We start from the raw sequence: 24,042 nt of genomic DNA on the forward strand, positions 1-24,042 counted from the left end.
TCTCTTCTGTCTTCATTTCGTCCGTCTCATCTTTCTCACCCGAACCACCACCCACCCATTCCCACGATTCCTGAAAGCAGGCTGAAGAGGGTCTTCCGCCCTACCTTCCGGCATAGTCCGGAGAGACTGCCCCGCCCACCAGCATTACTGGCTGGTGGGAATGAATCACCCAAAAGTTTTAAAGCTTTTTTTTGTTCTGACGTCTAATCAAAAAGTCGCAGTTTTTTCTGAATTCTCTACATCTTCCTGGTTCGAGAATGTTTTAGAATTCCCTAGAAGGTTCCAAAACATTCTTAAATGATAACTAATTAATCCTGCGCGTAACGAGGATAATCTGGCTTGTATGATATTTTTGAGTATTATTAATTGTGTTTAACAACATAATATTAAATGTTTTTAAATTTTAATACTAGTCACGCGCCAATGTTAAATACTGTATGCAGGAACAAATTAATTTAAGTCTGAGCACGTACAAAGGTGACATAAACATTAAACATAATAACAAAATAAGGTTCAATATTATATCGTTCTTATCTTCGTAGACAAAAATGTTTCAGGATGACGAATGGGTTATTTTTTCATTAATTGATTGAAACGTTAACGAATAAACAAGCAAAATTAATAATAAATTCGTATTTACAATGTCCAAATAGGTTTTGATGCAATTATTGCAGGATCGTGTTAATTTTATTATTGCAATTCTAAATTAGCAAAAATCAGGTACATACATATTTTAAAAAATAATAAATCAACGGAAAATGACGTAAATAAATATTTGAATCAACTACAGTGCTGATAAGATAAATACAGTAAGTGTATAGTATTATTGACATGTTCAAAAGGTTATAAGAGTGATAAAAAAATTTTTAGTCATAATAAGAACAAAATCATTAAGTTCTTGGTCAGCACTTTAGTTAAATCAGCAGATATGGATTTTAGTTAAACCGAAGCGGAAAGGATAATTTTATCATTATGAGGGTGATGATGACAACTAAAAAGGAAACACAACAGTCCTGTGCGGGATAAGCGATCGCGCATCAATTGCGGTAATATCATTTGTGAAGAAAAACCCTCCTTGTGTTATTACTAGGTCTTTTCAAAAAATCGGTTGTCTGTAAAGTCGGTTTACTGACGATAATTGAACGTGACAATATCATAAGAAAATACTAATGGAATGGTTTCATTTTTCAAAAGAAAATTTTAATTTTATTTGTTTGATAGATATTTTGTATAGATATAGAGAAGGAGGTAAATGGAAATGTATTATTGTATAGCAACTGTCCACGCGGACGCATCGCTCACTCAAGTAGGAGAGAGACAGATGTCGAACGCTGCCGAACGCGGAGGCCGATTGTGCCTCTTTGTCGCTCGTTCCGCGCTCTCGCTTGCACTTCAAGCCTTAAATGGAACGCCTCAGAGCGAGGTAACGCCGCATGAGTCATGTTTTTTCGTGCGTGCAGTCGGCTCCATCGAATTATAAGACGTTGTCACGTCAAAAGTATTGCAAATTTTGAATATACCGACAAGTTCGACCATGTTGAATGTTCAGTTAATTTTTGACAGCTGCTTGCATGCACGTGTTTTGGCTCGTCTTCGATTTTTTCCTATCCCAAAAAAATTGATCAAAAAATCTGTATCGAGAAGATGTGAACGATGAAGAGCGTGCTGGACGCCCGAGCACGTCAACAACAGATGAAAACTATGATGAAGTGAATCGTCAAATTACCGTTAGAGAAGTTGCTGAGGACTTAAACATATCGATTGGCTCTTGCTGTTCGATTTTTACCAATGATTTGGGCATGAGACGAGTCGTCGCGAAATTAGTACTAAAATTGCTCAATTTCGACCAAAAACAGCATTGCATTAATATTGCTGAGGAGCTGTCGGACTCTGTTCGCGACAACCGAAATTTGCTCCAGAGGGTCATAACTGATGACGAAACATGGGTTTATGGTTATGACGTAGAAAGCAAAGCTCAGTCATCCCAATGGAAGCTGCCGCACGAGCCAAGACCGAGAAAAGTGCGCCAAGTTAGGTGGAATGTGACGGTTTTTTCTTCGATTGTAGGGGCGTGGTGCATCATGAGTTCTTGCCACAGGTTAGAATGGTCAATAAGGATAACGCCCCCGGTCACACATAGCTTGTGCGCGAATTTTTGGCCAGAAGCAATACACTATTAATGCCGCAGTCACCGTATTCCCCAGATCTGGCCCTTTGTGACTTTTCTTGTTCTCGAAACTGAAGAGGCCCATGAAAGGGCGACGCTACGCTTCGATTGAGGAGATAAAGAGAGCATGGAAGGAGGAGATGAACAAGATTACAATTTCTAGTAGGAATTACTTTGAAGGAGACAAAATAGATCATCATCATCATGAGGTCGTCAGTCCTAAGACTGGTTGGACACGTACCTCCACTCTTTCCTATCCTGAGCAAACTTCGCATTACTCTAAAACTAGAACATCCCACATCTTTAACTATTTGCGAACAGTAATCTAATCTAGATATGAAGATTGGAAAAACTTTGGCGGTTGTTGTAGAACAAACAGAATAGCTCAAAACCCCAACGCAAAAACACGAAACTGTAGTTGTCCGAAGCACTTTTCTGTAACAAAGTTACCTTCTTCAGGGACTGAAGTAAACTAAACCTAAATGAGACCTAATCCTAATTTTTACTGATAGTTGTTAAGGTTCAGTGAACATGACCCGATGCCAACAAGGTAGATGTTCAATGGACCATAACAATCATAAACGTAATTAAACTAGACTAAATAGCGGAGATCCAGGGATAGGACCGTTGTCATTGTTAAGAACAATTTGTTTATTTTTATAAATGTATAAACTTTAAAAACTGTCTAGTAAACGATTATTCCTAACTTCCTTAACTAACTTAAGATTATTAATATTAATATTATGTTCATCAGTAAGAAATATGTTGGGCAACACTAGATTTTTCTTCTCTACCTAACCTAGCATGAGCTAGATGTTCCTTCAATCTAGTTTTGATTGAGCGTCTAGTTCGTCCAATATATTTTTTACTACAGTCATTACAACTAATTTCATATATCCACGACAAGCAATCCGTAAACCAAGTTTTCGAAACATACCCTCGAGTCCGCGAATAAATCTTGGCTCGTATGGCATACTAATAAACTTGGTCTTATTAGCATCTGTTTGAAAAGTCGTAGATCTTGAAATAAAATTCCTAAATTTTATATTATTAATTAATTTATCAATAATGTTACAATTGTAACCATTGTCTTTTGCAATTTTCTTAATTGTACAGAGTTCCNGTAATCTAATCTAGGTCTACCTCTACCCCTCCTAACTCCTGTTTCTGCCTCTAATATGTCTTTGACTAGACCTTTATGTCTGAATAAATAAATAATTGTTGAAAAAACACAAATTTCGAGGTACTTTTGGAACAGACCTCGTACATGTGCTTTAGCAGATGCGGATGAGGCTGCGAACTTTAGGGGGGTTAAGCTTGCGAATATGAATGAGGGTGCGGATCGTGCTTATTTTAGATTTGCAGATGCGGATGAGGATATGGATTCAGATATTTCGTTTTTCTCTGAATATACTTAGTACAGTTGTTAGTGTTATTTAATTCTTTTATTTTGATACATTGTGAGAACCCAAATTTGTCATATTGATGTCTCCCTCTGATAATACGGGATTTGGAAGGTTTACATTTACTTATCTAATAAAAACACAAAATCCTTGATAGTTCTGACCATTTGTTCATTGGAATTAAAGCGAGTACATTATTTATATAAGAGCATAAAATTTTAGTACCCGAGAAAGTACAAAATTTGAGTCTTCGCTTCCAGAATGATATGAATATGACGCACATAGAATGGCTACCGCCAAAAAATAAACAATGCATTTCAGAATATGTCGTTACATGGAATACAAATAACGTTATTATAACGCCTAATACGACAGCTAGTTTAGAAGGATTACACTTTTGTGTAAATTTTACCGTCCGAGCTAAGACAGAGCAGGACTCTGTTGGAGAAGTGGAAGCTTTAATAAGTAATTTTTGATTTATATGCATGCTGTAATATACTCACTGCAGATGTTTGTCAAATGTAACGTACTGCATGACTGATTATTTATTTATTGTCAGTTTATTACAAAATGCTGATTTATTTTGTCGGATAATTGCATCTCTTCTATAGTGTGAACCATACTTCTAGTGATTCAAATTTTATCAAAAAATTAGAAAAATAGAGAAATTATTAACTACAGTTTTCGCAAAGATGTTGAATTCGTATGTGGAAAATTAATCTAAAAATATAGTAACATTTGACAAATATTGCATCAACGAATTTCAATTTATTTGAAGAGCAGCTTTGCATGAGTGAAAATGTTCAAGTGAAAAGCATTTAATTGCCAAAGTTTAAAAAAAAGAGACGAGTATTGTCAATCGAATAAATCTTACGATAACCAGCATCATAAAAATATTCAAAACAATTCTATATTAATAATTTAATTAAAATTACTGTTAATCATGCAGCTCATGTCAATGTTCTGTTTGTCCTTCCACATAAGGAACTCCTACAATTACTTATTACTACCTGGTGGTCGGTAACGATTATTATTATATTATGTGTACAGTCGTTAATAATATTTTTTAGTAGCATAAATTATGTCATAGTCCAAAGGTTCTTTCTAGCATATTTAGAAAGTGTTAATATGGACTAGATTATTTTGCAAAAAAATGATATAAATATTGGTTAATCATTACGTAATTTCATACTTATTAATAATGTTTAGTTCATCTTTTCAAACAATAGTTGCCAAAACAAAATGTATCAAAATATAAAAAATCAATACAAAATATTCAATATTCTAATACTTAACTAATTTGAAAACTTTTGGTGGAGGCGCCAGGATAATTGAAAATTTCCCCTTTTCTAAGAATTTTTATTTTCAATCGATTATCTAGGGTTCCGTACCTAAAAAGGTCAAACCCTTAATATTGAATTAGTCGTTCTTTGTATGTCTATCAAGGAAGATCATTTGGAACAAAAATCTTAAAATAACTAATTTCAAATCAGTATGTTTGTACATCCATCATAAAAATTGATATTATTGATCATCAAACCCAATAGGGCACCTCTAGTTGAGTTAAGACCTTCAAATTTGGATTGAAGAAAGATTGTAGTAAAATTTGGGATAAAATAAGAAAATCACAAGTTTTAAATTAATCTATATGCCCGTTAAACCCTATAGGGCACTTCTATTTGAGTTAGGACACCTTTTTCTTTTTCAACTTGTTCATGTTGAACTTAATCCCATATGAGCATCTTGTTTTTGATTGTGTCATGGTTTTTAAGACAAAACAAGACAAAATCGATATAATTCTTGACAGCTCTACTATTTAGGTACTAATCACTTCTCCACCTTTCCCCCTTTTCGTCTTAAAATCCCGTCAACAAACATTGACTTAACGTAAATCAATCCAGATGTATATAAACTGATTCCCTCACGAATTGATATCTACAAAACAGATTAAAAAGAAGTAAATCATGGAAATTTTAACGATTATACCATCATTTAATTATATTCAAATTTTACCACCCATTTTTACCTCTTAGGGGTTGAATTTAGAAATATCCTTCCTTATTCCGTGTATACATCATAAAGAAAGCGTCTCGCAAAATTTCAGTTATCTAGGATTTAGCCTGGAGTTTATGGGTCAGTGAGACAGGTCTTTTCTTTTTATATAGGTATTAAGAATAGTAGTTTTAAAATTTTTATGTAGAAAAGGGGGCAATACGTGTATGTATAAAATACTTTTTTAACTTTCACTTTAATATGCAAGGTGTTCCAGTAAAGAAAAAATAAAATAAAATAAACGTTTTTGTATTTGGGAAATTCAAACAATACGAATTTGCTCTGCACTTAAGTATTTCTTTAGCTTCTCCCAGATTATTATTGGTTTGTAAGTGCATTGCTTATATTGCATGGGGTTCACCACTCTGTATATGAGTGCTTGGTGCAATTGTGTCGTTTTTGTTTTACTGGCTTTACTAGTAGATGTGGCAGTTCTAAGAAGAATAAAATTTATTGTTTTACATTTAACAAATACAATTTTAGTTCCTGGACCTGTGCTCAATCTAACAACAAAAGTTAATTCTTCGTCAGTACTTCTGTCGTGGGACCCTCCAGAAAATTCGGAATGTGTAGAACAGTATGTTATAAAATTGAACAACCAGTTTATTGGTGTCACTTCGCATACTTCCTATCCATTTATAAATTTAACGTTCTGTATAAGTTATAACTTTACCGTGATTCCGGAAACTGTAGGAAGTTTTAGCAGGGGAGTGCCAAATACATTAAAAGAAGAATTGTACCCTGAAGGTATACCATAACAATTAAGTTTACATCTATTGAAATAATTTTTTAATCTTCTAATAAACAAGATATAGTGCGGGACAGTTACATCAAGTTTTAAACTTTTTAATCACTTTAGGACATTCAATAATAAATTAATTGTTAATTAATGGTTTAATCGATAAAACTTATATACACAATTAAACCACATAAATTTGTCATAGTGGCGTTTACCATGTGAATTGTACCTGACAACTGTCTTTGATTTAAGTACATAGGACAGAATAGTAAAGCAATAAAATATGGAATTAGTGAACACTAACTTCAAAAATTACTTTCTACGGATCTAGTAGAATAATCATAGTTTTAATGACGAAAATTTTAAAATTTGCGCATTTTTCCATAATTAATTACTACAAACTATTTCAAAATTTTGGAAACCGCATGAATATATTTCAATAAAAGGTTTTAGCAAAAGATACATATGGTATACCTCATTGGAAATGTGTATGTATAACTTTTTAGTGTTAGATCCAGTGCAATACCTCGATATTCCTGGTTTTGTCAATCCCGATGAAGTAATTAGATTTTCATGGTCAGTGCCATATTCAGCCTACTTTTGCACAGTAACTTACGAGATTCTGGTAACAAACTATAACAGTGTCAAAGTGAATACAACAAGGACATTTTTTGAAATCGATACCAAATATGTTACTCCATGTTCAGAAATTAAAGTATCCGTAACACCAATTTTGAGGGATGTCGTGGGACAAACAAGAAATGCTTCTATTAAAGTTGCTCCAAAAGGTTAGTGTCTAACAATAATCTAACTACTAACGGGTTATATTGTTATTAACGCAATAATGGACTGATAAATCTCCAAAATAAGTTCCTCAGTTTCAATTTCTAACGCAGTGTCTTGGATTAACTTTAGCTTGTCTAATTACAGTACCACATCCACCCATTCTTACAAACTACACAACGGGTTCTACATGGATTCGTTTTAATTGGAAAATTGATGTTGCAATATATAACTGTTCAACAACTAATTTAATAAATGTTTCATGTGTAAGCGAAGAAAGAGCATTTTCTCTCATAGAAAATGTTACGAAAGATGATATTTCAATTAATAAAACCGAACTTGTGCCATTTACCACTTATCTGTGTTGGGCATACACAGCAAACCTTGCTGGACAATCTAATTACAGCAAAGTAACAAATATTACAACTAATCAAGCACGTACGTCGTCACATTTCGTTAATTAATTTAGTTCATGAAAATATGGTGAAAATGTTTCTAAAATTTCAGCACCATCGAGCCCCACGCATCTCAGAGTTGAATCTTTATCTAGCACTTCGTTTACCATTGCATGGGAACGTCCTAAGTATATACCAGGTCTACAGGGTGATTACAGATTAGAAATAGATTCTGAAGGTCCTCTCCACTATATTCCTGAATTCTGCAATGTTACAAGAGAATATAATTTAGTCTACAGTATTGGTTATTTTATTAGAGAATATAATTTTTTAAAAGCGACACCAAATTTCGGGTTTAGAATACGACTGGCAGCATCTACAGGGGCAGGATTTGGCGATTTTTCGCAAATGTCAATTGTGACACCTTCAGCCGGTATGTTTTTTCACGATATAAGTTAAAATATGGTAGAACTTGGTTATACCGCCATCTTAGGGACTTGGTTATACCACCATCTTAAGGACCGGCGACATTTTGATGTAACCGAGTGTTGTTGTTAAGGATGTTTGGGAGGTACAATCGGAGACATGAGTACATAAAATTAGAAATTCGTGATTAATTAGGTTTTGCAGCATGTCATCAGGTAAATAAATATTATCTATACTAAAAAAGAAAGTACACGGTTTGAGAGAAAATTTGGAATTTGACCAAAAACATTGAATAAAATAAGAAATAACGAATAATAAGGAAAATTTAAACTGACTTTTGGCAGTGAATATTCCTTGATTTCAACTTCGAAACAAAAAAATATTTAGTTTCAATCTCTATTAATAATGAGCGTAAAACTTTTTAATATGTTTAAATAATAATTAAAACTTTAAAATTGCATTTATTTCAGACAATTATAAAAATTATCATTATATTATCAAGTAAAAACGAGATTTTCAGCTAATTTTTCATTTTTTCCTCGATAACCATTTAGTGAATAACCTTACGCTAAAGTGATTCTCCAGAATTCAAGTTACTTGTTATAAAAGTTTGAAATTTCTGGTAGCTTTTTTTCTGTTAATAAAAATAAATTTAATCTGTTCGGTTAACGAATCTCCATGAATGAGGAACGTTCTTCCCCAAATTTTTATTTGTCTCGTAGCATTTTGACATACCTCCGAAACATCCTTAATGGAAGATTGCAATAATACGACTAATTCAAGAATTTTGAGCAATAAAAATATGTTATTGTTGTCTTTATTACCGACTATTTACGTTGGTTTTAATAATAAATTTTATTAAATTAAAAACTGACGTTGCCCTTATAACCAATGTTGTTATAACCAACTTCCACTGTAATTAAAAGCATCCCGAATAAGTTAAATATGATAGATTTACTTATAAATAACTTTAGATCAGCTTTTAATTAATTTACTGGACATTTTAGGGCCCGAACCTGTTAGAGATTTGAAATATATGATAAAGTACTTTCAAACGGAGCAGTATCAGACGGAAATTTATATTTCCTTTAATCCCCCTTGCAATACAAACGGAAATTTAAGTAGTTATGATATAATATTATCAGGATCGCGCTCTAATTATAATTCCTACATATATGAAATACAACTGCAGAAATTGCAACCCATTCTTCGGAATTTGTCAGCAGGATACAACTATAATTTGACCGTTACAGCTGCAACAAAGGCTGGCTCAGGGACGCCTGTTATAAAGCAATTTATTGCACCAGATGGAGGTAATGCAAAACGAAATTTAATTATAGTTAGTCTCTTTTAAAATAAATATAATTTGTACAATAATGTTTCATGAATGTTGTTGAATGGGACAGGAAAGTTCTTGAATCTCTCAATAGATTCAGCTTTTTTTCCCACCATATTAGATAGCGAAACAAGTGTGAAAGAAGGAAACTCTCCAGCCATTTAAGATCCATTTCATCCAAAAATTAAAATCATTGCAGTTTTTATCATTGATTAGGTACTAAATAACAATAACTTTTTATTTTAATTATGATTTATCCATTAATGAACATTTGGCAATGCGAATTATTCAATAATAAATTAATTGTTAATTAATGGTTTAATCGATAAAACTTATATACACAATTAAACCACATAAATTTGTCATAGTGGCGTTTACCATGTGAATTGTACCTGACAACTGTCTTTGATTTAAGTACATAGGACAGAATAGTAAAGCAATAAAATNCCATTTCATCCAAAAATTAAAATCATTGCAGTTTTTATCATTGATTAGGTACTAAATAACAATAACTTTTTATTTTAATTATGATTTATCCATTAATGAACATTTGGCAATGCGAATTGAGGTCATTAAAACTTTATTTAATGCTTACTATTTGTGGTAAAAAAAATTCTTGAAGTCTTCGGCTCTCTCTCAGGTACCCCATCGTTTCACCTGTTATCTCCATCACATACCCCAGTACTACGCCCATAAGACCACTTTGCATTTAGGTAACAAAAAGAAATCGCGGAGAGCTACGTCTGATTACTACAATGAAGATGATTTAATGTGGTGAAAGAATGATGAAAGCACAAGAGGCCACACATATTTAATGTTTTTGTCAACACAGGAGGTCGAATATCTTCTTGATCTTGTATCATCTTCGCAATTTTCTTAGTCCTTATTACTAATATTTGCATGAAAGAGGCTGTTTTTTCTGGTGCGTTATTTCCGTAAACAGCCCTCATTAGTTCATCTATTTCTTAATGTTTTTCTAAGTTTCACCAAAAAGTTGACTGAGTTGCTGTTTCATTTACCGGTTAATCTCCAAAATTCCTTCGTTGACAAGAGTAAAAAATTACAATATAAAAAAAAATAACAACGGCATAAGTTTCTCGTCATTGACGTGGTTACTGTCGGTTTATCTTGATTAATATGGTGATTTCTTTCTTGTGGTTTACCCACCATGACCTCTACGGGCGAGGAATAGAGACACGCTCAAGCAGCGCAAGTAGGCCGAAGCCACCTCTGCCAATCTTTCGAAGGAGGTAAGTAACACCTCCCTAGAATCCTCTGGTGTGGGGGAGATCTATCTAATCCCTGTGGGCTTAGCAGTATTGATACTCGAGCGAAGGTGCATACTCCTCTTATCCATATGAGGAGTATAATCACTGCCACTAGGATTCCAATCTCAGGCACGAAGATTTCAGCCCTGGGACACCCGGATCTTCTCCATACTGGTAGGATGGTTAAAGAACGAATAATGATGATGTAGAATGTAATGGACGAAACACGTGGTTTGCGATTTCAATCTTACTAGATCTTATCATCTCATATTACCCTTGTTGAACATACGAAATACTTCGGTTAACAGCAGGTACCAGTAGATGGCGATGAAAGAGTTGTTTAGGCCAATTTGGGCATCACAAAATGTTGAGATTCTCTTTTCTTATCAGATGGATTGTGAAATTTCAAAATTCATTTGGTGTTTATTCCAGATCAGGACATGTTGAATTTTGTTACATCTAGGTGGATCTTCAATGGCTAGTATAAGCCCCTTCTTTTCCTTTCTAATAATGAATTATACAATCTAATCTATGGGTTAAATCGTAACAATTTACTATGTATATTGAACGGTCATGCTAATTAGTTTGACTTTGACTTCTTTCTTTCCATTTGGTTCGTACTTCTTGCACGAATGTATAAAACTGAATTGATTTTAATAATAATTCTGTTGTTAGAGGTATTTGTGTAGCATTATCTTATTTGTGTTCTGTAGTACCACCGAAAATGCTTGATTCCTTGATAGAACCAGAACAAATTGATTCTGGGACGGCAAAGTTCGTGTTTTCTAATCGTTTATTTTCGGATGTAAATGGAGACATAATTTATTATGCAATAATCTTAGCGGACGCAGATTTTAATGAATCAACTTATGGGTTTTGGAATTATTCTCAAAATGATTGGCCATTTGTGGGCTTATGGAACGATGAAGCGGAAACAATTTTACCTTATCAGGCCACTCCCGATTACTGGAATCCGTTCAGAGGTAAATTATATTGTTTATTGTTTATAAAGCGAAGAGACCGTTACTTACTACTAATTTTAAAGTATCGTTTTGAGATTAAACGTGACCATTTTTTGTCGTTTTAATCTTAATAAATTTACTATCATGGGGGAGAGGTATTTTAATATTACTTAACGAGCCCTTTTTGATAGCAGTAGATGCTTTTCTACATCTAAATTAAGCTGAGCATCTACAAAAATGTTTCACGCAGTTCATTATGTATTGTTTTTTCGATCTGATGGATAATAATGAGGTGATTAATAAATTAATGTAATCATTGAATCACAACAACATTCGTTGCTAAAGGGAAAAATAATCAGACTATTTATTATCTGTCAGATGATGGATTAAATTCGTTCGCAAAAGATTAAGTAGCAATTGCAAATTCAACTGCAATTTGTCCACCGTTTTAATTACAGTTCCATCAACATCATCATCATCCATCACAAGGTCATTAGTCCTAAGACTGGTTGGACCCGTACCTCCACTCTTTCCTATCCTGAGCTAAACTTCGCATTTCCCTAAAACTAGAACAGCCCACATCCTTAACTATTTGCGAACAGTAATCTAATCTAGGTCTACCTCTACCCCTCCTAACTCCTGTTTCTGCCTCTAATATGTCTCTGACTAGAGCTTCATGCCTGAGAAGGTGTCCTACCAACCTATCTCGCCTATTTTTTATTGACTTCCATAGAGTCCTCTGTTCTCCTATTCTTTCCAATACCTCTTCATTTCTAACCTTTTCTACCCACGATATCCTCATCATCCGCCTATAACACAACATTTCGAACGCTTCTAACCTTTTCTTTTCCGCCGCTCCCACTGTCCATGTTTCGCACCCGTACAACGCCGTGCTCCAAACATACACCTTTAACAACCTTTTTCGAATTTCTAAATTAACCTTTCGCGAGCATAGAAGTGACTTCTTTTTATTAAAGGCGACACGACCCTGCGCTATCCTCTGCTTTATATCCCTACTACTCCTTCCATCCTCACTTATTTGACTTCCTAGGTATCTAAAATCAGCCACTTCTTCTAATTTTTCGTCTCCTATCTTTATATTCGCTCTTTCCCTACTTTTTCTTCCCTTGCATATCAGTATTTTAGTTTTACTTTTATTTATTTTCATACAGTACTGAGCTGTCAGTACCGCTTCCATTTTATTTAAAGCTATCTCTAGGTCCTCCTTGCTAGATGCTAATACTGCTATATCATCTGCAAATCTAAGCATACTAATCTTTTTCCCTTGCACATCTATCTCTACAGTTGTACAGTGTTTAATGGTGTTGATAGCGTCTTCGATGTATAGATTAAAAAGTAGCGGTTACAGTTATAAGTTAAAATTAATATAATTAATTAATAAAAAAATATATACCTTTGATAATATGTTAATTGTTTAGAATGCTCTAAGGTTTGCAATTATACATATATACTGGGCGATTCAAAATGTACTCCAAACACGACTTGCAATGGTTCCTTAAGGAAAGATAGAAAATATTCCCTAATTCTTAGAGGTTTTACCCGTCATGGCTACCGTGATAGTCTTCCAATATTCTTCGTCATGTGTGGTAAGTTTTATATGGGTTGACCCATAAGTGTATTGAATACAAAGGGAGATCTTTAGAAAATGTTGAAATGGTTTCTACTATTTTTTTTTTGTTTTTAATGGTAAAAGAACGAATGTTGAGTAAGAAAAGAAAATCAAACAGCAAACAAATACTGTTTCATTATAACTTTTTAAATTTATATCCAAAGCATGTATTTTTTTTAATAGATCCCGCTTCACCAATATTCAAATTGGATGTTGCGAAATTCATTGGTGCAATAGTTGGTGCATTATCTGCATTAACTTTATTCGGATTTATGTATATGATTTGGAAAAAACAAAATCGGTAATAATTGACAAAATACGTAAATTACGGAAAAGTGTACAAAAATTTTGTTTTTTTTGCGGACCAGGTCTCCAAAACCGACAAATGCGGCACCAAAACTGAGTGAAATGGATAACCTGCAACCCATGCCGGTTCCAATTCCAGTTAATAAGTTTCCAGAAGTATATCGAGATTTAAAAGTAAACAGTCAAAAGATTAAGCAACAGTACACTTTGATTAACACGAAAAGTTCTGAAGAAATGTTACCTTATTATGCAGCCTTACTACCGAATAATCGAAAGAAAAATAGGTACACAAATATTTTACCTTGTAAGTACATTGAATTATTGTCGGTCGTATTTATTCAATGTTGAACTGAATTGCTGTTAAATAATAAAAAAAAAGAATGTGTAGGAGTAATGTAATGTTCCTTTTTGGACCTCCGATGTTTCTAATAAATTAATATAACTGGTCAACGTGGATCAAGAAACTACAAGCAAAGATTACTGCAATTTCACATCTGACTTGGTTTACGAGGCTATGATCTCAAAATTGACTCGAAACATCAGGAGTTCGAGATATTATAACCACAAACTCAAAAAAAAACTATTTTTAACCTTTTTGTGATCATTGTTACGTGAACTAAAAGGTCAAAATAACAAAGGGAATGATCATTTCCGACTGGTCTTTTATTTTCTTTACCTCAGCACATCAATTTTGAAATTGTGTCCTAGCTTCAAGATCCAGATGATGCTAATTCGGTTTGTGTGATTTTTTGATAACGATAACCTAAAATTTCAAGTTCTTCATCGAAAATTAGACCTTCTTCGAGTCGTTTTTTTAACTCTTCATGGTAGTGGCCTGGAAACAAACCCAATTAGCATTACTTGGATCTTGGGGTTAAGATACTATGTCAAAGTCTACAAGTGCAGAGGTAATTTATATAACTCAAGACGCTTTGAGTTCCATAAAAATGACAGTGTGAATATTCATTCCTAACTCTAAAACGCCTGAGTTCCATTATAATCTTATTACCTATATGTAGGAACATTACGCACCATGTTAATTTTGTCCTCTGGTGCGTATGTTATTTTTCACCACCCCTTGGCCTTGACGTCCAATTTTGTTGGGTAAACAATCAGCAATTTTTTTCAACGAGAGTATTGGAAAAAGAATATTTGCAGTTAGTCACAGAAATATCTATGTTTTAATTACACTTTCTATGTCTGTTCATTCTGCACGTGTTTGTCACCATGTTTGTTTTTAGTTGATGAAACCAGAGTGAAATTAATAAACGAAAAGGAACCACGAAACGATTACATAAATGCATCCTTTATAAAGGTAATGACTTGTTCGTAATCAACGATCAAAATCCATTCTAAACTCAACAGTTTTAGGGTTATTCGGGTAAGATTGAGTACATAGCAACACAGGGGCCATTGGCTTACACGTGTGCCGATTTTTGGAAAATGATAATCCAAGAAAATGTTACCGTTATTGCGATGGTAGCGCACTTTGTTGAGATGAATCAACCTAAATGTTATAAATATTTTCCGAATAAACACGAAAATATGGATGTCGGTGAAGGCATTGAAGTACGTTGTGCAACAGAACTTAACTTTGGAATGTACTGCTTAAGAACATTACTCATTCAAAAGGTACTTTTTATATCCAATGCTGTGTTGAAAGGTCGTAGGGACACGCATGTTTGCTCCTGTTTTAAATAAAAGAGAAACGTTTGCTTTTCTAAAATGCCAGGGAGTCTGTAACAAGACGTCCCCGCAGATACAGTACATATATCTACTGATTTCTGTATGGACCTCTAGAATATTGCTATGTTCTCGAGGTCGTTCATTCGGGAAGACGTCCGGGAAAATTTTATGTAGATAGCGGACGTTAAAGTTGGTCTCACAATGGTAGAAAACACTGATTCAATTAGTCATAATAAGTAGAGTATGTGCGTTCGTCTTTGGGGCATATGAGGTGCATAGTTAGGTCAACGATCCAAATTTCATATGTGGCTAAAATTTACTCTTATGAATAACCAATTTAATTTTATTTTTGGCCAGTGCCAGATAATTGGTATAAAATCCCCTTTTGTATGTGTTTTCACTTCGGTTTCCACAAACAGTAACTCAGGGTCCTAACTAAATCCCTCATGACGTCAAATGCCAAAGACGTACAAACTTTAGCGATAAATAATAAAATATTTTGGGAAACTAATTTCATTATATCTTATTTTCTATTATTTGAAGGACTTGAAGCAGTGGACCATCACACATCTGCAGTTTCTGGACTGGCCAGATCATGGTTGTCCTACAGGAACTGAAGTCATGATACATTTTTGTTATGTATTGAGACAACATATTGCGAAGTTGCCTGGTATTGTTGCGGTGCATTGCAGGTTGGTTATTTTTCCTCAGTATCAAAAATTTATCAATTTTTGTTTTAATTAATACTATTTCTTTAAAAAAATGACCTCTGATTACATGTTAAATAGACAAAAAAAAGAATTTGAGCTTTTAGATCCCATCAAAAAAAAGTTACGTTAATTCTGTTAGCATTTTTGAGTAATAATCAGAGCCATATTGGAGCGGGGGTGTGATGCCCCCCCTTATGTTTGGGCTGAATGTCTGAGTCGAGAACCCCCCCCTCGAATTATGCTTGATACGATATTTCGATTCTTTCAAGGGAAAAATGAAGAAATACATTTATGAAAAAAAATCACACTTTATTTAGCTTGAAAAAACATATCCAAAATATGGCTACATCCTAAATACGTAACTAAAACTAGTCTTAAAATAATTATCAGACTTTAAAGAAAAAGAAAAACTTAAGTATTTGTACGGAATTGTATATATTTAATAAAAATAAATAACTGTATAAGTACTTTGCGTAGAATTTGAATGGTGTTTAAAAATGGTAAAAATGGCAGTATATTGACTGAATGTTCTCTTTTTTTCACAGCGCAGGAGTTGGAAGAACAGGCACATTAATAGCAGTAGATATGCTGCTACAGGCTGTTAAAGATAAGAGAGATATCGACATATTTGGCACAGTTCTAAATTTAAGAAGGCAGAGAGCAAAAATGGTACAGACTGAGGTAATTATAAATGCTAACAAAAAAAATTATACATCGTTCAAAAACAATTTAAACATATTAGTAACAGTGTTCTGTTACAAAGGTTGCGTTATTTGAACTTGAAAAAAGTCCAACACTTAAAAACAGCAAAAATTTAAAAAAAATGTAAATGAAAATCGGTGTCCAAAAGCAAATGTTCCATTTTATGCTAAATACCAAAACACATTTATTTTCTTTATTTATATCAGTCAATTAAACAAGAGACTGAATTATTTTTGGTTCAGTTGATTTAACTTTTTGGGTATTATTTTCCAGAAACAGTATTGGTACATTCACAGTTGCATTTTTGACGTAATAGACAACCCTAAGCTTTTAAATTGGGGTAAGTGTTTTCGTAAACAACTGTACAAACCCCTAATACGGCTGAATTGAGTTGATTTAAGTTTTGTTTTTTTTTTTTATTATAGAGCAAGCAGAAAATGAAAGCGAGCCTATTTATGAAAATTTAGAGGAAGTTAAAATAAATAGTAAAGAGAGTCAATTGTGACACCACTCCAACAGGGGTAATTTTAATTATTATTCGTTGCACTTATTTGTACATAATATTTATTACTTTGTCTAGTGCAACAGACTAGGTAATGTACATAATTATGCTGTAAAAAGTTACGTATTAATTATTATATATTTGTATTATTTTTTTTGTAAATATTTTATCAGTATTAAAACGATATTCGTTATGCAACAATAATTTATCTTACCCTGTTAAGGAAAACTTAATATCTTACAACTAAGTTTAGTAATACTGCTTGTAAAAATATCCTTTTTTTATCTTAACTAAATAACTAATTAATTACTTAATATATGCCTACACTGGTTTACTTAATATATATACCTATACTGGCAATTTAAGGGATTTATAGGTAAACTGCAATCATTTTGTCTATTAAACGCTCAATAAACTATTTAAAATGAGTGGGAAATTTAATAAAAAAAGTTAACTAAAAACTTTTAAATCTCAAAATTATTGTAGATTTCAATTAATAATCTTATTTATACAAATATTGCTGAAGTTAATTTTAACAACAGAAGATATATAGGATCATATTCATTTAGGACAACAAACAGCCCTAAATTTGGTTGCAGGATAATCTATTTTTGCAAACTTTATTGCTCCATAACTGGAGGACCCCAACTGGTAACACTCTGTTTTGTATAATTCTCACTAGAATTAGGTGGAACTAAATTATGATGGGGAACTATAGGTGTTAGGTCTCGTCTATGAGTTAACATCATTGGCATACTATGAGGTGCAGGGGTAGATGGAGGTGGAGGGACCATAAATCCGGTGGACGGTGTCATATATAGTGAAGTCATTAAATTGCAATTATTTTGCTGATGGTCCAAAAATCCTGAATTGACAGAGAAAGGCGGCACATTGGCAATTTCTTGTTTATAATCACTAACACTAGCATTGTTGTTATTATTGCTTGATTTAGAAAAACAACCACTTTGTGATTTGGTTTCATTCTTTAATAGTGGTTTCTCTGTTAGAACTGCCCTATTGCCATTCTTTTCATAATAAAATCCCATATCAAACATAAGTCTTCTCAGCGTCATTAATGAAAAATTAGGTAATTGAGCATCTGCATTTACCTTCCTCAAAATTGTACTTAACGAAGGCACTATGTTTTGATGTTTTAAATCGTAAATTATATTGCGAATAGACTGACGAATTTGTTCTCCGTATTTTATGTCACGACTGTTTATATTTATATTTTTTCGAGTCTTTGTTTTTGAAGGTTCTTTAAATCCCCTGGGACTTGCTTCCTCTTTACGAAATTGAAAAATACTTTTTTCACTGCACCCTGTGGCTTTAGCTGTTCGTCTAACAACTTCAGTAACACACAAATCTGGATAATTCAGTCGAAAATATTTAAAAACATTCATTATTATTGTTTTTTCTTTTGAAGAATACGACATGCCCTGTTTCATTTTCACTACCTCTGACATTTTTAGTGTTTTGTAGTTAACTGCATCACAAAACATAATTATTAAATTAAATAATTACATTAAGAACCTTGGACTTTGAGAATATTAATTAAAAATCCATTTTAAAGTTACAGTTGTATCTTTTTGTTTACAATTACATAACCCTACTTATTAACCTTCATATTATTGTTCTCTGTAACTATGGCTATGTTGAGTATGTACTCATTCAGCCACAGCTTTTTATACTAAGCCGCCATATTTGATTCTTATACTAAAAAGGACTTAATGCGTTTGAAAATACATTTAATAAAGAAAAAATAAAAAATACAGTAAATAGACACATCTTCCTGTTGATAATTTACAAGTATTGTAAAGGTTAATCACTTTACATTATACTGAGTACAAAACATTAACTATTACAGATTATTACTCATGGAATCATTAAATATAAAATTAGAGATATCTATATTCAGAAAATAATAGGAAAAACATGCGTTTAAATGCACAATACTTATCATGTTTAATAGCAAACACAATATCTAAAAGAAATCATTATAATAATACCTGTTGGGGAAACATTTGCTGTTTACAATTTTCGTTATTCGACGACTTTATTTTGTAAATATGCATAATGTTCTACTATTTTATTACAAATAAGTAATGACTGGCGTTTATAGGACAGAAAAACAGTTAATAAACGTTTCATCAAAACTTTTAAAAAATTTCAGTTTGAAAAAACTTAAAAGAAATTATTATACATATAGGTCCTTAAGGTAGAAAGTTATAAAGTATAAAAAATGATGATATGACTAAAGATGAAACATGGTGTACATTTATAAGGATATGAATATGAAAAAATGGGGAATTTCAATGAATTACCTTACATCAATGTATGAACTGATTCATTAATCGTTTAACACATTGAAGGAATGGAATGTTTAAGTAGATAGGTATATTTACGACTTTTGCTTCCTATATGAAAGAACCATCGATAATGGCAATGTTCAGATTTAAACAGTCAACAACAAACGTTTAGAAACAGTAACAATTACCTTATGTGCCCCATTTATCACAGAAATAAGCAGTAACATTAAATATTTTTCATGATTATTTTTATTATTATTAGTATTATTGTCTCCGATGTGATTTGTTTTATCTTTCTCTGAGCATGTTATGTTACTCGATGAAATAATGCAATTTTGAATAATTTTACTCAATTTTATATTAACTTTTGATTGGCTGGTAATTATTAGCATATTTAGGCCACCTTTTATAATTAGACGAACTTTTTCGACAGTAAAATAGATAAATGTAACTACTAAAATGGGTTTAAGGAGAAGAAAATACTGTAGCTCTTTTTTTCCGCACTTAATTTTATTTTAAAATAAGTAAACACCTAATTTAAAGTCTAACAATTAAATATTACTCACATCTCCTCTTTTCTCATTAAATTTTACAGTTTTAAATTTCTGTTGCCTTTTTTATTACTACATTTTTTCCTGGAATCTGTATCACAGAATGAACTAAAAGTTAATTTCAAACTTTAGTTCATTTTATTTTTTATTTTTAGATGAAAGCCATATATCACACAAATGACAATTGGTGATAAAAATTGTTGATATGAATAGCAATTACTTATAATATTACGCATAAAGGTAATTCAGAATCTCATGGGCCATGACCTTCATTGATTTCTACCTCATAAAAACATTAGCCGTCATTGTTAAACGGATTTCGCGGTTCATGATACTTTGAATTATCCTTAATATAACTTTTTTGGCATTATTAGAACCTTAGATTAGAGAAAATACAGAAACAAACTGTTTACTGATCAAAGAAAATGTTGACATCAACGTATGTATTTAGATATATTTCTTCTTTTATTGGATCTTGGTTTTAATCAACAAATAGCAGGCACATAACCGAACCTAACCTTCCCCTAATGTTTTCCAAGACAATAAGTACGTATGCACCTTTCTTCATCAATATCTATTATCTTTAATTTCAACAAAAGTTACTTTCGGTCATTTTGTTTTACAAGTATAAAACGCTACTGTTTACAAGAGTTTTATTATTTTACTTTCGTATTAAAAATAAAGCGGGATTTTCTCAATTCTATAACAAACACCTCCAATGACAGTTAGTAATATAAAGGGTGGGTTTTGTTCTACTTTCTTAAAGGATGCCACATCGCGACGGGTTTTCTGAGGGTTGCAAGCATTTGTGTCCAATGAGTTAAGGGTCTACCAGTGGCTTGCGCCCCGACAATAACATGACCCACCACTGATTGTGAACTGTTATTCTCATTTGATATTGCTTCTGATACTGTTAAACGTAATTGGATTGTCTGCAAAGTAAAATAACTTCTGATATGGAGAGAACAGGTATCTACCTAATAAAATTCTTTATTTGTAAAAGAGTAAGAGTAGTTTTCGTGCGATTTCTGTAAAAGTTATGAAGATTGGAAAAACTTTGGCGGTTGTTGTAGAACAAACAGAATAGCTCAAAACCCCAACTCCAAAACACGACACTATAGCTGTCCGAAGCACTTTTCGGTAACAAAGTTACCTTCTTCAGGGACTGAAGTAAACTGAAACCCTAAGGATAAAAGTCCAGTCTTAGAAAAGTCGGGGATATATGAAATTAGTTGTAATGACTTTAGTAAAAAATATATTGGACAAACTAGACGCTCAATCAAAACTAGATTTAAGGAACATCTAGCTCATGCTAGGTTTGGTAGAGAAGAAAAATCTAGTGTTGCCCAACATATTTCTTACTGATGAACATAATATTAATATTAATAATCTTAAGTTAGTTAAGGAAGTTAGGAATAATCGTTTACTGGATAGTTTTGAAAGTTTATACATTTATAAAAATAAACAAATTGTTCTTAACAATGACAACGGTCTTATCCCTGGATCTCCGCTATTTAGTCTAGTTTAATTACGTTCATGATTGTTAAGGTCCATTGAACATCTACCTTGTTGGCTTCGGGTCATGTTCACTGAACCTTAACAACTATCAGTGTAGAAAATACTACAAGCGGCACAGTTAGCTAACGTGCTTATAACGTTGAGGTTGGCTACGCCAGGATTCGTTTTCAGCAAGTAGATATCCGCACAAGTGGACCTTGTTGAAAAATACGTAATCCTAAAATGTAGTATCGTGCTACAGATGGCGCTCACTGTGCCGCTTGTAGTATTTTCTGAAACGCACTGTTAAGACAGCAGGTAAAAGTTGGTCTGTGTTCTGTCGAAGCTGCCTGCGACGCGCTGATGAGATCCAAAAAGATCGAAATCGCGATCCGCGTCTGGCAGTTTCGATAGAATACAGACCACTTCGAATTATTTTAAACTATCAGTATAAATTAGGATTAGCTCCCATTTAGGTTTAGTTTACTTCAGTCCCTGAAGAAGGTAACTTTGTTACCGAAAAGTGCTTCGGACAGCTACAGTGTCGTGTTTTGGCGTTGGGGTTTTGAGCTATTCTGTTTGTTCTCTGTAAAAGTTAACGAAGAAAATTGATTTTTTTAAGTTGGTATAATATCATAAAGATGGACGGTCAATTTTCCATGATTCGATAAAATTAAAACGTTCTCGCTACGAAATAAAGGGAAAATGTAAAGATTGAATATCTTACCTGAAGTACGTGAGCAGGTACGTTAAATATTATCGATTCATTAAATATAGGGCACCTCTCGCCTTTCTTCGTAGTCGTTTTCTTTTTACTAACTTTTTTACCGTTTTGTAAGAGGTACACCTGGAAAATGTTATTAATAGCACGATATTCTATAGCTCACAGTTATTATGAAACGTACTTTTACAAATGGGTCCCCTGCTTCTCTTTCATTTTGAAACTTTAAGTGTCTCGCTTTTACCACAACTACAGTCAATCTCTCTGCAGTTGGTAGGTAACTGAGTGAGAAAAAAATTTCGCCAAATTCCGATGTTCTCTGCAAAAGTGGATTTAAAATTTTTATAATGAAACTGTTATAGGATAAATAAAATATTGAAAAAGGGGAGGTTATTCCAGAGATCACAAAAGTAGGTGCAGGGGTGTGAAAGTAAATCCCCTTCGACCCTAACGAACTCAGCCATTTTATAATATGGTAACGTAGGGTTCTTATTCCTGTCACTTTACGAAAGACTTTTTTTTTGATAAGATAGATAGCATAAAAGTCTTTGATAAATTCAGTCAGGATTCCACGACCGTTGTAGGTACAATGTGCCTTGTTACATATGTATGCAAACTTAATGGCTAACGTCTTCTCAAGGAATTTAATTTAAAAACGCCTGAGGGACGCAATGTCCTTGGAATAGTAGCATGAATTATTTAAGTAGATATTAATGAACTGTGTAATAGAATTAATTGATTATTTTCATTTTTAAAGCAATTTCATTTCTTTTTTCTCCTTTGTTAATAAACTTGCGGGGGTTGAATAAAAAGAAGGGGGTAACTATTGATGTTTGGCCTTCCATCGTTACGGAGTACTTCTTCTGCGATCCCTAGGTTATTCAATGTGTTCTAGGTAGAGATGTGCAAAATGGTTTTTTAAAAGTATTTAAATACAAAATGCAAATACTTTTTTAATTTGTTATTTCAAATGTAAAATACAAAATAGATTTCCCTTTGTATTTTAAATGCTAAAATGCAAAATACGTATTTTCAAAATAGTTTTTTCCAATAAATACTTTTTTGTAGTAGGTATCTATTTAATTTTCCACATTTACTTGAGTAGATATAAAATATTTTTTAAGAAAATCTTGCAGGCTTTTGCTCATTTTTTAAATAATGGAGTTTTCCTAGACTAACAGTGGTATTTCCACTATATCACCAACTGCGCAGATTAAGAATGAGGTATAGTTTTTCTATCTTTATGTTATAGTTCAGTTCAGCAACAAATATTTTTCTATGTGCTTCCTTATTTACCTTTTTCACCCGTTTTAATTGGAAAATAGACACTGATGACAAAATAGTTTGCTAAGCGTGAAAGATGAGAGCCAAAATACGATTACAAATAATTGATTAATGTAAAATCAACATCAATCAGTTTATATCAAAATACTTACAACCCCATTCTGTTTCTGATCTTTTACATATTGTAATAAGAGAAATAAATAGAATCCATAGTTTCTTTAACTTTGGGGTCATCTAATAAGTGATGTTTTTCGAATATTTTTCTAAGAATTTTGGATTATATGCATTTATTAGCACACCTCAATATATTGTAGTTTTAAGTTTTTATCAATTTGGAACTTCAAAATTCCATGGACCTTGACATTGAACCCGGAAAATAATATCGATCCAATTCAATGTTTTAGATTATCCATTTCCAAGGAGTTTAGAATTTTTTGGGTTCTCTAATACCTTCAATAGTCAAAGTGAGCAACTTTTATTCATCATTTTATATAATGTTTGATCGGTGATACTAGCAAAGCTTTTAAAGGCAAAAATGTATTTTGCATTTTACAAATAGAAAATACATTTGGAAAAGTATTTTAAATAAAATACAAAATGCTTTTCTCAAAAA

At 32.7% G+C, this 24,042-nt stretch overlaps 3 protein-coding genes across 5 annotated transcripts in view; 1 reads left to right on the forward strand and 2 right to left on the reverse strand.

The window, feature by feature from the left end:
• LOC108735053 (receptor-type tyrosine-protein phosphatase eta-like) overlaps positions 1-17,171 on the forward strand; it is a 32,913-nt gene extending 15,742 nt beyond the window's left edge. Inside the window, exons 3-18 of one of the 3 annotated variants that reach the window (XM_018466838.2) lie at positions 3,793-4,035; positions 6,106-6,369; positions 6,868-7,149; positions 7,292-7,582; positions 7,652-7,972; positions 8,973-9,278; positions 11,283-11,552; positions 12,971-13,138; positions 13,345-13,462; positions 13,530-13,771; positions 14,709-14,782; positions 14,839-15,099; positions 15,697-15,845; positions 16,409-16,544; positions 16,839-16,905; positions 16,991-17,171. In XM_018466838.2, the coding sequence (XP_018322340.1) occupies positions 3,793-4,035; positions 6,106-6,369; positions 6,868-7,149; positions 7,292-7,582; positions 7,652-7,972; positions 8,973-9,278; positions 11,283-11,552; positions 12,971-13,138; positions 13,345-13,462; positions 13,530-13,771; positions 14,709-14,782; positions 14,839-15,099; positions 15,697-15,845; positions 16,409-16,544; positions 16,839-16,905; positions 16,991-17,070 (3,272 nt within the window). In that variant the 3' untranslated portion in view covers positions 17,071-17,171. Of the gene's footprint in view, positions 1-3,792; positions 4,036-6,105; positions 6,370-6,867; positions 7,150-7,291; positions 7,583-7,651; positions 7,973-8,972; positions 9,279-11,282; positions 11,553-12,970; positions 13,139-13,344; positions 13,463-13,529; positions 13,772-14,708; positions 14,783-14,838; positions 15,100-15,696; positions 15,846-16,408; positions 16,545-16,838; positions 16,906-16,990 lie in introns of those variants that run through there. The other 2 variants (XM_018466839.2, XR_001937503.2) reach the window with 2 other exon arrangements.
• Positions 17,172-17,552: 381 nt separating this feature from the next.
• LOC108735056 lies at positions 17,553-18,666 on the reverse strand. Its single transcript, XM_018466843.1, has one exon. The coding sequence runs from the start codon at positions 18,567-18,569 to the stop codon at positions 17,688-17,690; it is 882 nt and encodes a 293-aa protein (XP_018322345.1). The 5' UTR covers positions 18,570-18,666; the 3' UTR covers positions 17,553-17,687.
• Positions 18,667-19,088: 422 nt separating this feature from the next.
• LOC108735042 (synaptotagmin-12) overlaps positions 19,089-24,042 on the reverse strand; it is a 34,291-nt gene continuing 29,337 nt past the window's right edge. Inside the window, exons 5-7 of the mRNA XM_018466831.1 lie at positions 22,330-22,464; positions 22,152-22,271; positions 19,089-20,859 (exon numbers count right to left, since the gene is read on the reverse strand). Of these exons, the coding sequence (XP_018322333.1) occupies positions 20,680-20,859; positions 22,152-22,271; positions 22,330-22,464 (435 nt within the window). The 3' untranslated portion in view covers positions 19,089-20,679. The remainder of the gene's footprint in view (positions 20,860-22,151; positions 22,272-22,329; positions 22,465-24,042) is intronic.

Source organism: Agrilus planipennis, unplaced genomic scaffold (assembly GCF_000699045.2).
Source record: "Agrilus planipennis isolate EAB-ADULT unplaced genomic scaffold, Apla_2.0 scaffold20, whole genome shotgun sequence".
In the NCBI taxonomy this organism is placed as follows: Eukaryota; Metazoa; Arthropoda; class Insecta; order Coleoptera; family Buprestidae; genus Agrilus; species Agrilus planipennis.

What these genes read in the sequence shown, in the direction of transcription:
- LOC108735056 (XM_018466843.1), bottom strand. Translation starts at nt 18,569, where the DNA reads ATGTTTTGTGATGCAGTTAACTACAAAACACTAAAAATGTCAGAGGTA.